General features: G+C 44.3%; 1 protein-coding gene across 1 annotated transcript in view; it reads left to right on the forward strand.

The window, feature by feature from the left end:
• Window positions 1-15,556, forward strand: part of DNAH14 (dynein axonemal heavy chain 14) — a 419,312-nt gene extending 403,756 nt beyond the window's left edge. Inside the window, exons 78-84 of the mRNA XM_075542667.1 lie at window positions 2,122-2,282; window positions 3,618-3,814; window positions 6,883-6,995; window positions 7,517-7,650; window positions 12,030-12,193; window positions 14,866-15,012; window positions 15,356-15,556. Coding sequence (XP_075398782.1) covers window positions 2,122-2,282; window positions 3,618-3,814; window positions 6,883-6,995; window positions 7,517-7,650; window positions 12,030-12,193; window positions 14,866-15,012; window positions 15,356-15,556 — 1,117 coding nt within the window. The remainder of the gene's footprint in view (window positions 1-2,121; window positions 2,283-3,617; window positions 3,815-6,882; window positions 6,996-7,516; window positions 7,651-12,029; window positions 12,194-14,865; window positions 15,013-15,355) is intronic.
• Window positions 15,557-15,588: the final 32 nt, after the last annotated feature.

Below are 15,588 nucleotides of genomic sequence, written 5' to 3' on the forward strand. Positions count from 1 at the left end.
ACCTCAGGTCTACATGATGGAGAAGTCAAATTCTCCAAATACACAGACACAGATGTATAGGCTGTAGGTGAGTCAGTACCTAATCGCCAAACATGGTGTAGGTCCTCAGTAAATCTTTGTGGAGTTCCGGACTGCATCATACATGGTGCGTGGTATTTTTCCATGGAGTTGGTTTACATGTGAAACAGACATATTGACTTCTACAGGGCAGACCAAGATGGCCGTCAGAAGCAGAGGAGAGTGTGGTCAGGAAGAAGGAGCCCTGTATTGGGGAGATTGGACCTCCTGCTAGGTCACTGTAGATCACTATCTTCACGCAGAACCAGGGCTCATGATGCCGACCTGTCTACCCATCCAGACTGTTGGGAGCTACACATCATGCCACACATATAACCCACATTCCCAGGTCGCTTCAACCTGTCGCTGTAAAACAAGCTCATGTTTGTGAATGTCATCATGACTCTACTGATGTGAAGTAGAGATCATTAAACTCTTAGTTAATGTCTCTCCGCTACCTACAAGGAAAATCGCACACATAAAGAAAGAAGGAAGCGCCACCAGCTGGAGATCCCACAGCACAGCCACAGAGTATCAGACTGAGTTTCCTGCTGGCCCTGAATTCTAAAGATGGATCCTGCACTGTTAATATTGACCCCGTATGCTACGAAGAAGTGAGCTAGTTCTAAAGGAATGGATGTTAAAACAGACTACATATGCATGTTGCCCCGTTGGTCCTTGCGGGGGAAGGGGAATGATGCTGCACCCAGTCACTACCTTGGGTTCGTTCTACTGAATAACCCTATTTTACAGTCAAAATAATGCGACAACAAAATAAAGATGCATTTTTGTTTTATGTGATTTATAAAGCAGCTCAGAAGTAGCACCACTGGACCCAACGCCCAGCGGTAGCTCCCCAAAGGGGTCAGCTTGGAACCCAGGTGGGGCAGCTTGGCTCTGCTGTCGGGAGCTGGAACAATAGGTGTATTGTTTAGTTAACAGGATGGCATTGATTTGGTTGAGTGAAGCCTGCCACGTTCATTGAAAATCATTGCTCATTTTCTGCTCATCCACTACTGCTCTGAGGGGGTCCCCACACATTCCTGGGCCCCAGAACCCTGAGCTTTTTAAAATGGATCTCAAGAACTCCTCCGGCCGTCCTGTGTGGAGGCCTTGCTCTGCATCGTACCTCCCAGCCCAGGCTCCCACCCATGCGGATGAGCGTGTGACCAAGGGGACCCTGTGGGTAAGCCAAGAGGAACATGACGTGCAGTTGGCCAACCATCAGTCAGGTTGACCGCCTTCTCTCTAGTGGTCTCCTTTTTCTTTTTCAAATTCCCGCCCTGGTACTGCCCTCACACCGATACTTCAGATCAGCGCTTCTCAACCTGTGGATCGCAGTCCCTTTGGGGTTTGAACAACCCTTTCACAGGGGTTGCCTAAAACCATCGGAAGACACATATTTCTGATGGTCTTGGGAACCAAGACCCCGCTGCTCTGTCCGTCGCCAGGTGGGTCCGCCCACATACACATACGCCCACATACAAGAACCCGGCATGAAGACTGTTACCCATGTTACACCATGCATCAGGGCAAACTTTCATTTATTTGTCATTAGAAATACATTTTTTTTAATTTTAAGAAATACATATTTCACAATACATAATTACACATTGTTTTGTGATGAATCACTATGCTTTAATGATGTTCAATTTTTAACAATGAAAATACTTCCTGCACATCAGATATTTACATTATGATTCATAACAGTAGCACAATCACAGTGATGAAGTAGCAACGAAAACAATGTTATGGTTGGGGTGACCACACCCTGAGGAACTGTACTAAAGGGTCGTGACACGAGGAAGGTTGAGAACCACTGCTTCAGACGCTGCACATCATGCAAAGAAATCTGAAGGAAAAAACGAGATGCTTTGCTTCCTTTCAATGTCTAGAAAGTATTGGACTGTCCCCCGGTCTGGAAAAGGAGATGAAATACGATGGTTTCTGTGAGAGCTTCCGTATTATGGCTCTTGAAAGCAATGTGCTATCAGACTGGATATACTAAGAGAGCCCGCCTGAATTCGGCAAGTCTTACTCTCATCCTTTTGCCTTCGTTTTCAGTCGTGAAAAAAGTAATGATCATCTAGTCATGGAAATTCTATGTGACATGCTGAAGCGGCTGCCACGGACTGCAGAGAAAGAAGACAGGACTGGAACGACAAACACCTTAAAAAGCATGATGTCAAGCCCCATGTGGGAGTCTCTCACTATAAATGTCAAAGGTGAGCAGGGGCCGTGAGCGCACCGCCTCTCCCTTTGCTCTCCTCGGGGGGGGGGGCGTTAGTGTCGGGGGAAAGGTAGATTAAAGACCAGACAGCAACGCCCAGAAGTCAAAAGACTAAAATCTCAAGTAGAGAGGAAATGTTTTGAAAATGATGATGGAAATATACGTACAGATGTGCTTGACCCAGTGGATGGATGGATGGATGGATGGATGGATGGATGGATGGATGGATGGATGGATGGTGACAAGAGTTTTAAGAGCCCCAATAAAGCTATTTTTTAATAATAATAATTTTTGAAGACTAAAATGAGATGGAAGATAGCAGAGAGAGCAAAAGATTGTTTTGATGGGGAATGCTTTCCAGACCAAAAGTAAGTAATAAAATTAGAAAACCAGAAAAGAGTCACGTGTCCTCGGGATCTGCCTCTTTGCCTCTGGGAACAGCGTTGGCGCAGTGAGGTTTAGACGGGGCAGTAGTCCGGGGACTGAGGGCAGAGCCAGGAGAGCGAGGGAAGCCTGGTTGCGCTGCATTGGTTCTATGCTCAGCACTGAGAGGCTGCCTAACTGGATGATCATCATTTTCGAAGTTAAATTTTCAACCTCAATTTTCAGTCCTTTTCGAAAGCTTCATTTTAGAGCTAAATGGTGAGCCATAGTGTATCAAAATAGCATTTTTTAAACGTTTTATTAGGGGTTCATACAACTCTTATCACAGTCCATACATATACATACATCAATTGTATAAAGCACATCTGTACATTCTTTGCCCTAATCATTTTCTTTTCTTTCTTTCTTTTTTCCCTTTTCTTTTTTTCACATATTATTAGGGACTCATACAACTCTTATCACAATCCATACATATACAGACATCAATTGCATAAAGCACATCCATACATTCCCTTATAAGATTCGACTAAGGGTGGGTAAGCCGGGGGTTGTGGGTCAAACCAAGCCCATCATTTGTTTTGGTACAGTCTGCAAACTAAAATGATTTCTACACTTGTTAATGGTTGAAAGAGATCAAAAGAAGAATCATATTACGTAACACATGATAATTAAGGAAATTCAAAGTCAAACACATATAAATAAAGCTGAATTGAATTATGGCCAGCACCATTCATTTATGGTCTCAAGGAGACCTTTCGTATATTGGACCACAAAGCCTAAAAGATTCACTTTCTAATCTTTCACGGAAAATGATCCACCCCTCATCTAGACACATAAAATTCCTTTAACTTCCTAAGCTTGTATCACTCCTTATAAAACCTACTGTTATGGAGGAATGATTGTGGAATAATTGTATTTATATCTCTTTTTCATTTTTCAAATCTAGATCATGATCCCCTTATCCATTGTGTCTTGCTAACCTTTTTGATACAAGAAATTGGGCGATTTGATACATTGTTATCCGTCATTCATGAGTCTTTGAAAAACCTGCGTCTTGCTGTAAAAGGAGAGATTATCCTCACTCAGGAGCTGGAGGATATCTATGATTCCTTTCTTAAAACAAGGGTGCCTACATTGTGGCAGGTAAACCACTGTTGTTTTTCATCAACAATCAGTTATTTTTCAACATTTATCCTACTTACTTGATTGAATGAAATCATTATCCAAGTTCAAGGAGATAGTAAACTATATATGACATCCACATGATGAACTCTTATACGACTGTGTGACCATTAAAACGTGCAGATACTGACTTACTCTGGGTGCGGGGGAAGACAGGACTTTCTACTCCCACACAGTGTTACAGTGTCAGAAACCCACAGGGACAGTTCTACCCTGTCATATAGGGTCACTGTGAGTTGGCATCGACAATGGCAATGAGGAGTATACATTAATACAACCTCTTAGAGGGAAATTGGACATTTTCATTTAAATTAACATATGTGTGTGTGTGTGTTTTACATAAAACTGAAGCAACCCGGGTCACATGGTGAATTAAGGATTGGGAGACCGTCTGCTTCTATAAATATTTCCAGCCTTGGAAGCTTATGGAGCAGACCTACTCTGCCCTATAGGATCGCTAGGCATTACAATCAACTCAATGGCAGTGGGAGTTTTAATCACATAAAACTGAAAACAACTTGAATATAAACAGACAAATCTCGAGTTGGAAAGAAGAGGCTTTATTCAAAAGAGCTAATACCCTCCAACCATTGACCAAGGATGTGAATAGTCTCACCCTCAGATCGAGTGCGTTGGAAAGGGGGGTTTTCCTCCACCACCCTGACTAGCCCAAGGGAAAGGCCATCTGCATCAGGGGGTTACCTGGGTGTGCCTTTGTCGGGGATCACCTGAGTCGTGCCCTCACTGTCCCAGGGAAGCCCCTGGACCAGCACTGTACGTTCCTCTGCCTTGTGTAGTGCATATTGCTCTGCTGGTGACTGTCTTCTGTGGCCCCCATGTACTTTTTAAAGCTAGGTACTGCAGCAAAACCTTGGACACCATTATGACCCTGTGCTGATGGTGTCGTTTACCCGGATGCTAAGTCTCTCTGCTTGTCCGTTTAACACTTAGCAAATGTTCTCTTTTGTAAGAGTGAGAAAGAGAATAGAGTGGTGGGCCTCCAAGACTGGCCCTTAGTCACCCTTCAGATCTGAAACTGAGCTCATTCCACGTTAGACTAATCAATCATCAAATCAAAAGGGCAATATTTACCCTCGAACAAAGTTCAAGTTAGGAAAGGAGGAATGGACACAGGAGACGGAGGGGGGTGGCACTGTATCAGTCAAGGCAAAACACGGATGAATTGTTGCATGTAAACCTGTACCTAGTTTACAATAAAAAACATTAAATAAATAAATGTTAACATTAGCATGCGCCAAAATTTAAAAAAAAAACAAAAACGTTATTGCAAATGGAGAACAGGATTATTGCAATGGATGGGGTGGAGGCAGAGTGATATTTCAATTGTGCAATAAGGGGTACTTTGACCATATGATCTGCAAATGGCTCCAGCATTGGGCAAATTGGGTTTTCTTTTATAAAGAACTCTCTGCCTTTGAGTCCGTTCCAATTCCTAGTGACCCTATAGGACAGGGTAGAACTGCCCCCGCGGGTTTCCGAGCCTGCAATGCTTCGTGAGAGAGAAAGCCTTGTCTTTCTCCTAGAGAGCAGCTGGTGGTTTTGAACTACTGACTTGTCAGTCAGCAGCCCAACACACAACCACTATACCACCGGGGCCCCAGTGTTCTTTTATAGAGAGGAGTGAACAAGGCTAGAAAGAACCAGAAAAGTGTGGAGAAGTGGGGTGACCGGGTGACTTGGTCACTTAGTGGATCCTATTGTGCGGGAAGGTTTCTTAAGCAGGGATAATATGCTCAGAGCAGGCCAAAGTTCAGGGGCCAAGGAGGAGAACAAACTGATCAAAGTTGATTAACAAGCATTTTGCTCTAATTGATCACTACAATCAAGCAATTCAGCTCGTCATTTATTAAGCAATGAAGGGCAATTTAAAGAATCCGTGTCTGGCCTTGTCATAGGTAAACAAGGGGGTGTCACTGAGTCTCATGTCTGTCGTACAGACACGGGAAATGAGGGGGTTGCAATGTATAAGCCAAAACCAAATATGTATGAATTGTTGAATGTAAGCCTTTACCTAATTTACAATAAAAACATTACATTTCCTTGTCATCTGGGCCACAAAAGGGTTAGAGGGGTGGCTGAGCCTCTGCACTTTGCTCAGGTCAGTGCAGTCCAGCAAAGTCAGTGGGCGGAGGGCAGTTGAGGAGGAGTACATATGAAAAGATTCCAGGAAAGGAATGAAAATCACCAGCCAAGATGAAAACGTCCCAATGTTTTATCCAAACCGATTTTAACTTCGGCAATAATTTTTGGGTTTCACATGATGTACTTTCATTTGGAAAATGACATCCTCTGGCCAAGTGTGTTAGTCTGGGTGGACCAGAGAAACAAATCCATGGACACACACATGTGTGTATAAGAAAGAGATTTATATACAAGAGCATTGAGGAAAACATCCCAGCCCAGTCCAGATCAAGTCCTTAAGTCCGATATTAGCCCTTATTTCTGATATCAATCTATAAAGTTCTCTTCAGACTCATGGAACACATGCAATGATGCCAAATGCAGAAGATCACAGGCCAGTGAGTAGAAAGTCTTTGGGTCCAGTGGCGTTGTAAGCATCTCAGTGCTGGCAGGGGTCTCTCTGTGGCTTCTCCTGCTTCAGAGGTCTGGTTGCATCCATGTGGCTTGACTTCTACAGTGTCTCCCAGGGAGTAACAGAGAGAGAGAGAGAGAGAGAGAGAGAGAGAGAGAGAGAGAGAGAGAGAGAGAGAGAGAGAGAGAGAGAGAGAGAGAGGTGTCTTCTGCCTCCAAGGAGGAAGTACCAGATTTCTCAGAATTCTCAGGAGAAGGCCATGCCCACACAGAAGTCTCATTGGCTATCTCCGAACCGACAACCTAGACTCCACCCCTACACTCTTAATCCTTAAATCGACACCAGATTAGGTGACTGCCACACCAAGATATTTCTTCCTACACATTGAGTCTGTTACCAAAGGTTTCTGATTTGGCCCTACTGGTCCCAAAGACAAATCTAAGAACATAATGTGTTTGTTTCTAAATCCCACCAGAAATCTTCCTACAAGTCATGTAAGCCCCTGAGTTCCTGGGTTAATGATCTCATCCAGCGATTGAATTTCTTCAATACTTGGGCTAAAATAGCTTGCACTGCGATAAATCGACGGTGTGTATGAACTGCTTTCTATTGCCTCCTGTATTTGTGTAGAGCTTCGTAGTTTAAGACCACTTGTTTCTCGGAGTAACATGTTAGTAAATCAAGGGAGGGGCTCTTTGTTTTCAGTTCAGGATGAAGAAATGGAGACCTAACAGAAGCAGAGTCCCATCCATGGCCTCTCTGCTCTAAGTGACAGAGATTTGTTTTCTTAGGACCAAGTACATTTCCATCCCCATTATACTCCATCAAGAATACTAGCTGGGAAAATATCAAAGAAAGTGAGGATTCATTGTCTCTACTTGTTAAAGTTGGGGTTCTGTCCTTGTGATTTGTGATGTCCTGTCTTCCTTCACAAGCTTCAAAGCCAGGACTGGTTTCCATTAAAGGACAGACCAAAGATCCTGAATTGAGAGAGAGATTGAGGGGAAAAAGGAAATGAGGAAAAGTGGGAGACACTAATGGGGGGTTGGATAGACCATCTGAAGGGCTACAATTAGTATACTCCAACCTGTGGTCTGCTTTTCAAATAGGTATATGAGATTTGTCACAGCGTGGAAGCAAAGTAGTCCGTCGGCTAATGAACAAGTCCAAGACCTTGCTCAGAATGATTTCTTTGAAGGCTTTCCGGCAAAATACTGGCTCCCAGCCTTCTTCTTCCCAAAAGGTGAGCTTTAGGATAGGATCAACCTTTCACACCGGACCCAGGTAACTTTTTAATGGGTTCTTCTACCACACCCTCCCTTTGCCCCTCTTTAGAAGAGACCCAGATCATGACGCTTGTGTCCCCTCCTAGGTCACTCATGGACTAGGGCTTCACAATGCACTGCCCCAGCCCACTCACCTCCTCCTTCATCCTCACCTCTTCAGGAACCAAAATAAACCCATCCTGGTCACCTTCCACCTGCACCTGGGCAGGTGGTTCACTTGCTCATCTCTAAACCATTAACTGTACAAGGGGTACCCCACCCCCAAAAAAGGAAAAGCTCCCCTGGGCAGAACTTTCGTACTACGAATGTTTCCCACTAAACCAGTGGTTCTAAACCTTCCAAATGCTTAATACAGTTCCTCATGTTGTGGTGACCCCCAAACATAAAATTATTTTCGTTGCTACTTCATAACTGTAATTTTGCTACTGTTATGAATTTGGCAACCCCTGTGAAAGGGTCACTCAATCCTAAAGGGGTCTCAATCCACAGGTTGAGAAACACTGCTTAAGCAAACACCGAGCAACTCGCTCTAAGTGAGTGCACCCAGTGGCGTTGCCTAGGAAGGTTCTCGTTGATCACCGTGAATTTTTTCATAAAAGCAGTTTCACTTGAACCCCATTTTTTGGTGATGGCTAATTTAAGAGAACAGTGTGCAGCTGTGAAATTTTGTTTCCTCCTCTGGAAAAATGCCGCAGAAGCTGTTGTGATGTTGAACACAGTTTACAAGGACAGCGCTGTGGGAAAAATTCAAATGTATGAGTGGTTTTCTCATTTCAAAAAAGGTGAAATGTTGCTTGATGACAAACCTCATTCTGGATATCCATCAACTTCCCTAATGGATGAAAATGTTGACAAAATTCATCCACTTGTGCTCAATGACCAACAATGGACCATTGATGATATGGGGAAGTTAGCTGGACTACTTGGAGCTCAGTTCAGTGAATTTTAATGGAAGATTTGGGAATGAGAAGGATCACTGTGAACTGTGTGCCTCAGGTTCTGACCAGGAAAAAGAGCATCGAGTGGAAACATGCCAAGCCTTGAAAGAACCACTCCAAAGTGACCCAGACTTTTATCCAAGGTCATTTCTGGTCACAAGACATGGTGCTATTCTTCTGACCCCAAAAGCAAATATCAATCAGACCAGTGGAAGACACCATTATCACCTCCCCCCAAAATGCTCATCAAGTGAAATCAAAGATCAAGATGATGCTCATTTGTTTTTCATGTGAGGGGGACAGTGCATTCGGAGTTCATTCCACCAGGTCAAACTGTTAATCCAGCTTTCTATTTAGAGGTTCTGAAAAGATAGCATAACAGGGTGCAACAAAAAAGGCCTTATTTGTGGCAGACAGGGGTCTGAGTTTGCCTCCACAACAATGTACCTGCTCACGCAGCCATCCAATGTGCCAGTTTTGGGCCAAAAAAAACCAAAAAGCATGTCTCTGTAGCTGAAAAAGATGCCCTGAAAAAAGCAGATGGTGCCAGGCTATCGATTGGAATAGTGTCTGGGGTCTTATTGGCTTGTGTTCAACTAAGTCCACACAGAAGAAGCACACCAGCCTGGATGATCCAAAGATGACAAAAACAAAATCCATGTATGATGAAGGGAAAGTATCAGAGCTTAAGTTGTAGTAGTAGGCTGTGGAGGACAGAGGGAACCGGAAATCCATCTGCAGAGTATCTGGTCAGATTGGGCCTCTGGCAGATCCCCTCTAGACACAGGCAAGGGTCTCCAAACATCTTTACTATCAGAAAGAAATTATTGTAAACTTGATCATGGTGGATCGAGCCATGCTATAATACTTGGTCAGCTGACCGCTCCCTTGACCCAACTTGAATTTGCTCTGTGCTGAAATATTTCTCGATTATTCCTAGAAAGAAATTTCTTCTCTGATTTTTTAAGTATTGTTGGTAGTCTTTTCTTTCTTACTCTGTTTTTATTTTTATCTTTTTGTGTTTGTTATTATTGGTTTTTTTCTGTTTCGTTTTGAGTTTTTTTTTTATTGTTTCAGTTAGGTCTTCCAGTTTCTGAAGCACAGAAGTGGATGTATAGAGACAATGACTGCGGCGATGGTTCATCGGGAATTGGCCGGGAAGGGGAATTGGGAAGCAATCAATGGATGTGGGAGGAGGCAGGGAAGAGTAGAACTGATTGTGATGATGTATATACAACTCTTTTTAGAATCGGATTAAATGTAAAAGTGAATATTATACCAAGAAAACTACAAAAAAAAACAACCCACCAAATTTGACCAATTGTTACCATGGGTGAAGGAGGAAGAGCTTTCGCTTAATGGGCACTGAGTTCATGTCAATGGTGGTGGGACAGTTTGGAAAAGGACATCAATAATGGCTATACAATGCCAAGAGCATAATCAATGGCACTGAATTATACATGTAGAATATATTGAATTGGAGAATGTTTTGTTGGGTATAATTTTTGCCAAAAGTGAAAAAAATACATGAATAACAATGAGGACAGGGAAAAAGATGTTCTAAAACTAATTGTGTTAAAGATTGTACAACTCTTCTTGATATGGTTGAACTATTGGATTGGATGATATGTGGACGAAATGCCAATAAAACTTTTTTAAAAAAGAAAAAGACACCATGCTTGGTAAAGTAGAAGATGAATGAAAAAGAGGAAGACACCCCCATCCCCACCCCACCCACCCCTGCCCATGGAGGTGGATTGACAGATAGACTGCAGCTTCACAACCAGACTGATACACATTATAATAAATGGAGAAATGAAGTTGTCAAGAGTTTCATTCCTCAACAATAAAGGGCCCTGGCTGCAATGTTGGGCACATCTGCTACAAAAGGTCATTTCCATTCTAAAAAGCAAAGATACCACTTTGCTGATGAGGGTGCCCCTGGTCCATGGTCTTTTCAGTCACCTCAGAGACAGATGAAGGCCAGACAAGAAAGTTAAAAGATGCATTTAAACAGTGTCACTGATGAAGAATGATGAATATACTCTAGACTCCCAGGAAAATGAACAGCTCAGCAGCAGAAGCAGCACAGCCAGAATGCCAGAAGCATTCTGAAGCAAAGGAGAGACTTCACCTTGCTTACTTTGGACTCATCTTCAGAAAAGACTGTCAGGCTGGGAAGTGGTCAACAGAAACGAAGAAACCCCTCAAGGCGCTGATTGACACAGTAACCTCAACAGTGGGCTGAAACATATCAAAGATCGTGGTGACGGCCCAAGACTAGACAAGTCTTCTTTCTGTCAACATGAGTCGGGGTCAACCTGATGGCAACTAACAACACCAGATATGATACCGAAATGTGATGCAAATTTACTTATGCAAAACAAGGCAAGTTTATAGGCTTATGTAAATAAACCCACTGCCATCAAGTTGATTCTAACTCATAGCAACCCTCTATAGGCTTTCTACAACTGTACATCTTTATGGGAGCAGACAGCCTCATCTTTCTCTCTCAAAGCAGCTAGTAGGTTTGAACTGCCAACCTTAAGATTAGCTACACAATGTCTGACCCATAGTGCCACTAGGTGTCCTTAGATGTTCACAGAGAGAGAAGAGCAGGGGCTACAGCTCCAGGCATGGCTTGCCTCAGGTGAACAAATCTATTACCCTCAACCGGCCTCTCCCTATCTCAGCTCTGCGTCTCACTGTGCTTTCACGTCGTTTCTTATGCTGCACATGCAGCCTGCTTTCTCCAGATATCAGTATTTCATTTCTTGAGAAAGATTTGCACCTGGTACTCATTCATACTTGCTTCTGGTACCGTGAGAATGAGAAACAAGCATCAGCCAACATTGGGTAAAAGACCCCTAAGATGTATAGCCCCTCTGTGTCCAAAGAAAGGAGCCCTGGTGGTGTGGTGGTTCCTCATTGGGCTGAGAGCCCCAAAGCCAGCAGTTCAAAACTAATGGCCACTACGAGGGAGAAAGATGGGGCTTTCTACTCCTGTAAAAAGTTAGTCTCGGAAACTCACAGGGGCAGTTCGATCTTGTTCCATAGGGTCCCGCTGAGCCAGCATCGGCTCAATGGCAGTGAGTTTGGTTGTTTGTGTACCCAAAGGAAGAAGGAAGGGGGCGCTGACCCACCAAAAGTAGCCCACATTCACACAGGTTCCTGCAGCCAGCTACACTCCTCACCAAAGCCCAACCTCAGTGGGCAGGCCTTTCCTCCACCGGGTCCAACCTCACACTTCTCTCTACCCCCTTCTTCCCTTTCCTGACTCTCTTCCTCCTCCGCTCTTCCCTGCTGCTCCCACCCCGCCCCTCCTCCCCTGGAGACCGCAGGGCGTGATCCACAGAGATGTCTGGCTCATAGGACCTGCTGTGTGCTTTTCTCTGAAGGTTTTCTCACTGCTGTGCTTCAAGACTACGGAAGATGCCATGGAATCTCCACGGACGCCCTCAAGTTTACCCACCATGTGATTTCCGACTCCACCAACACGGAGGAGGAAGAGTTCTCCATAATAATCCAGAAGAAGCTCAACATGGTCAGAAGGGCCTTTAAGGTAATGAAGTACTTACAATTGGACAGAACAGTCATTCCTTCATTCATTCCCTCAAGGAACTTCTGTCCAGCACTGACCATGTGCCAGGTACTGTGAGGCCCTAGGCATTTAGAAAAACCAAGTCCAAGTGCCGTCATAGCTCATCTCTCTCACCCTTTTTTAAAGGGGAAAAACAGTTAAATAAATTGAATTACTAAAACATTTGAGCCACAAAATAGATGAATGTTACACTATAGCTCTCCTGTACCATAAATGAAAGTCTGGTCGTTTTGCTGAAATCATTCAGATTCATAGGAACACGCAAGCCTCCACTGACCGATGGTGGGAGCTGTGCAGGGAGGTACTTGGGTCAGGAACGAGCCCAGATGTCCCACGGAGAAGCTAAGAATTCCACTACTGAGCCACTTGGCTTAGTAGTAAGCCATGCTTGCTGCTAATGGAGAGGTTGGCTGTTCAAGTCCATTCATAGACACCTTGGAAGAAAGGCCGAGTGAGCTACTTCCCCAAACATCAGCCCTTGAAAATCCTGTAGAGCAGTTTTACACTGGCACACGTGGTCACCATGAATCCAGTCAATTCTGCAGCAACAGGCTAATCCAGGAGTGTACACGAAGACAGGATGCCAAGAGTTGCCTAGCCAAATGTCGTTTCAGCGTGTTCCTACTAATTGGCACACCCACAGTAATGGGTAAGACTGTGCCCAGAGGAGCCGTTGCTCAAGCAGCATTGTTTGTTTGTGGTGACAGAAAGTTGGCAACAGGTTTTGGAGGTGGTCGTACAGCACAATTGAGATCATTATTGTCACTGACTTGTAATGTGTGATGTTGAAATGGCCAACTGTGTTCCACATACATGTGCATACATATATGCATGCCTGTGCGTGTGCATTTACAATGTAAGAGAGAGAACTTCACACTCTTGCCAACCACCAGTATCATCAGCCTTTGAGTTTCAGTCACGCCACATTTGGCTGGCGATGGGGCACTCGGACATCATGCAGGATGTTGAGGGCTGAAACCGTCACTGAAGAATGATGGGATTGGTAGAATCCACTCTAGAGGTCAGAAGGCTTTGAGGCGAGGAAAATAAACAGACATTTAAAGGAGCAGCCCATGAAGAACTAGACTGCTGCTCTATTTTTGTCCCTATCTGGGGCAACCACGAGGTCTGTATTGTGTGATGGTGGAATGCCTTAGACAGAGGCTCAGAGGAAAATCAGACGGCCCCACTGGCAAGGATGCTAGCATGGAACATGGTGCAACATAATACAGGTGTTTGGACTAGATGATTGCAGGTGTGTTCCTAAGATGTACTCAATTGTTTCGTTTTGTTCTAATTTAAAGTGCCCAGAACTGTGTGGGCATCCAGTATAAAGAATGACTCCAACTCCCAGAAGTTCAATCTATCTAGTAATGATGGCATTGATACTGAATAGCCGACATCCAATGAGTGTTTATTACATACTCCCATCTAGTAAGTTCTTTACATGCATTATTGAGTCCCCAAATATTATTTTCCACTGTCCATCAGGAAAGTGAAATCAGAGGGTAAGTGCCCTGTGCCAGATTTTTTCATTCAATGCTGATCGCTTGGTGTGAGCAGCTCAGATCACATCGTTCAAACCCCCATTTGGTGACTGCAGCTCATTTCCGCTTCCTCCTGCAGGGTGCATTTGACAGAGAGGGTGCAGAGACGCCTCACACATGAAGAACACAGAGTACCCTGCCTTGTCTCTCTGCCAGTGTCCATAATCTAATCAAATGGCCTATGTTTCCATTTCATTCTCCTCCACACCAAGCTCCCGCTTTGCATGAAGTGAAGCAATGTTCCCATTTAGTCTGCGTGGCTCTTGGGAGACCCAAAGCACTCCACTGAGGGCTGCTTACAGACTCCCTGCAGTCTGGGTTTTTCAGAGGAAAGACTCTTGGAGGTGATGGCCAAGTACACAAGTATTAATCAATGGAAGTCACATTTCCCAATGTAGTACATCAACTTCTTCCGAGACTGGAATGAACCGGCAGTGCTGGAGCAAATGCCGTAAATGGAACTCGGGCTTCACGTAAAAACCAGAGGATGAGAAGTCACGAGACAAAGCAATCCTCAGGAAGGCTTCCCGAGAATAAGCCAAAACACAGCTTTACCCGCTGCGCTTGCACAGCACTGGCCGTGCCCCACGTGTGATCGGCCGGCAGCCCACTGGCGTGGGCATCACCACAGGACACCTGCCGGAAAGCATGGTCCTCCCTAGGCACAGCCGGAGTCTTCCAAGATGGACCCTTCGTCTCCGAAGTCACCCTACTTAACCCATTCATTCACAGCTCGAGCAAACAAGTAGCTAACTGCACTGGCAACAACTACTTCTCTGAGCACAACATTCTGAGTCCCTTTGAGACTCTTCACTTGCGTCTGAAACCTGAGCTACTTAATGATGACTTTTTAGGAATTGGGGACTTGACTGTCAACTGGGAATGCCATAGGCTCCAAATGTGCCTAAGTGCTCAGAGGAGGGAAAGATCTGTTCACATCAGGGGCCCTGGCAGACAGTCCTTGGTTGGGGATGGCCCCAGGATGAGGTGCCGACTCGGTGTACTTCTCTGGACGGAGCCCCAGCTAGGCTCACGACTGAAGTGACCTATCTGGCGAACCGCTCACACTCCCATTTTCCACCTCAGGGCACAGACCCATCACAGGCTGGAGTCCACATTTTTGGTTTGTTCATCGATGGAGCAAGATGGAATCATGAACAAAAAATACTGGATGACTCGCTGCCTCTTGAGATGTGTTGCGATTTTCCTGATATCTACTTTTTGCCAACCAAAGTAGGTAAACGTCTCAACTGCGTATAACAGTCCTAATCTCAACTTTCTCTCCATACATTCCTTTCCCAGTTCCTATGATTTCACAAGAGAAATCTGATGGTAAAGAATAAATAAACTATATTTAAAATAGTCCACAATAGATTCTGTACCAATATCCTATCTCTCAAGAATATAAAAGTCTTGGTAGTTACTCTTTTAAATTTTCTAGACATAATTTTCATATACTGTTACATCAGCCACCGAATTCTTTTTTTAATTTTTTCCCCAAATTCTTAATATATTGTAAATTGAGCACAAATGAGCTGTATGTCTATATTAAGCGGTGTTTTGTTTTTGTTTCAAGATTTCTACTGAGACTCCAAAGGTCTCTAACCAGACAGACTCAGGACTCAAGACCTTCGAATGCCCCATTTACCAGACACCGCAAAGGTCAAGAATGTCGTCACCTTCCAGCTTTCTAACATCAGTGTGTTTACCGACGCAGAAACCTCCTAGTCACTGGATGAAAATCCGGGTTGCACTGCTGTGTGAGATGAAAGAATGAAACATAAACCTCAGCGCCAACCCAGGTCTTGG

Source organism: Tenrec ecaudatus, chromosome 1, assembly GCF_050624435.1.
Source record: "Tenrec ecaudatus isolate mTenEca1 chromosome 1, mTenEca1.hap1, whole genome shotgun sequence".
Lineage (NCBI taxonomy): Eukaryota > Metazoa > Chordata > Mammalia > Afrosoricida > Tenrecidae > Tenrec > Tenrec ecaudatus.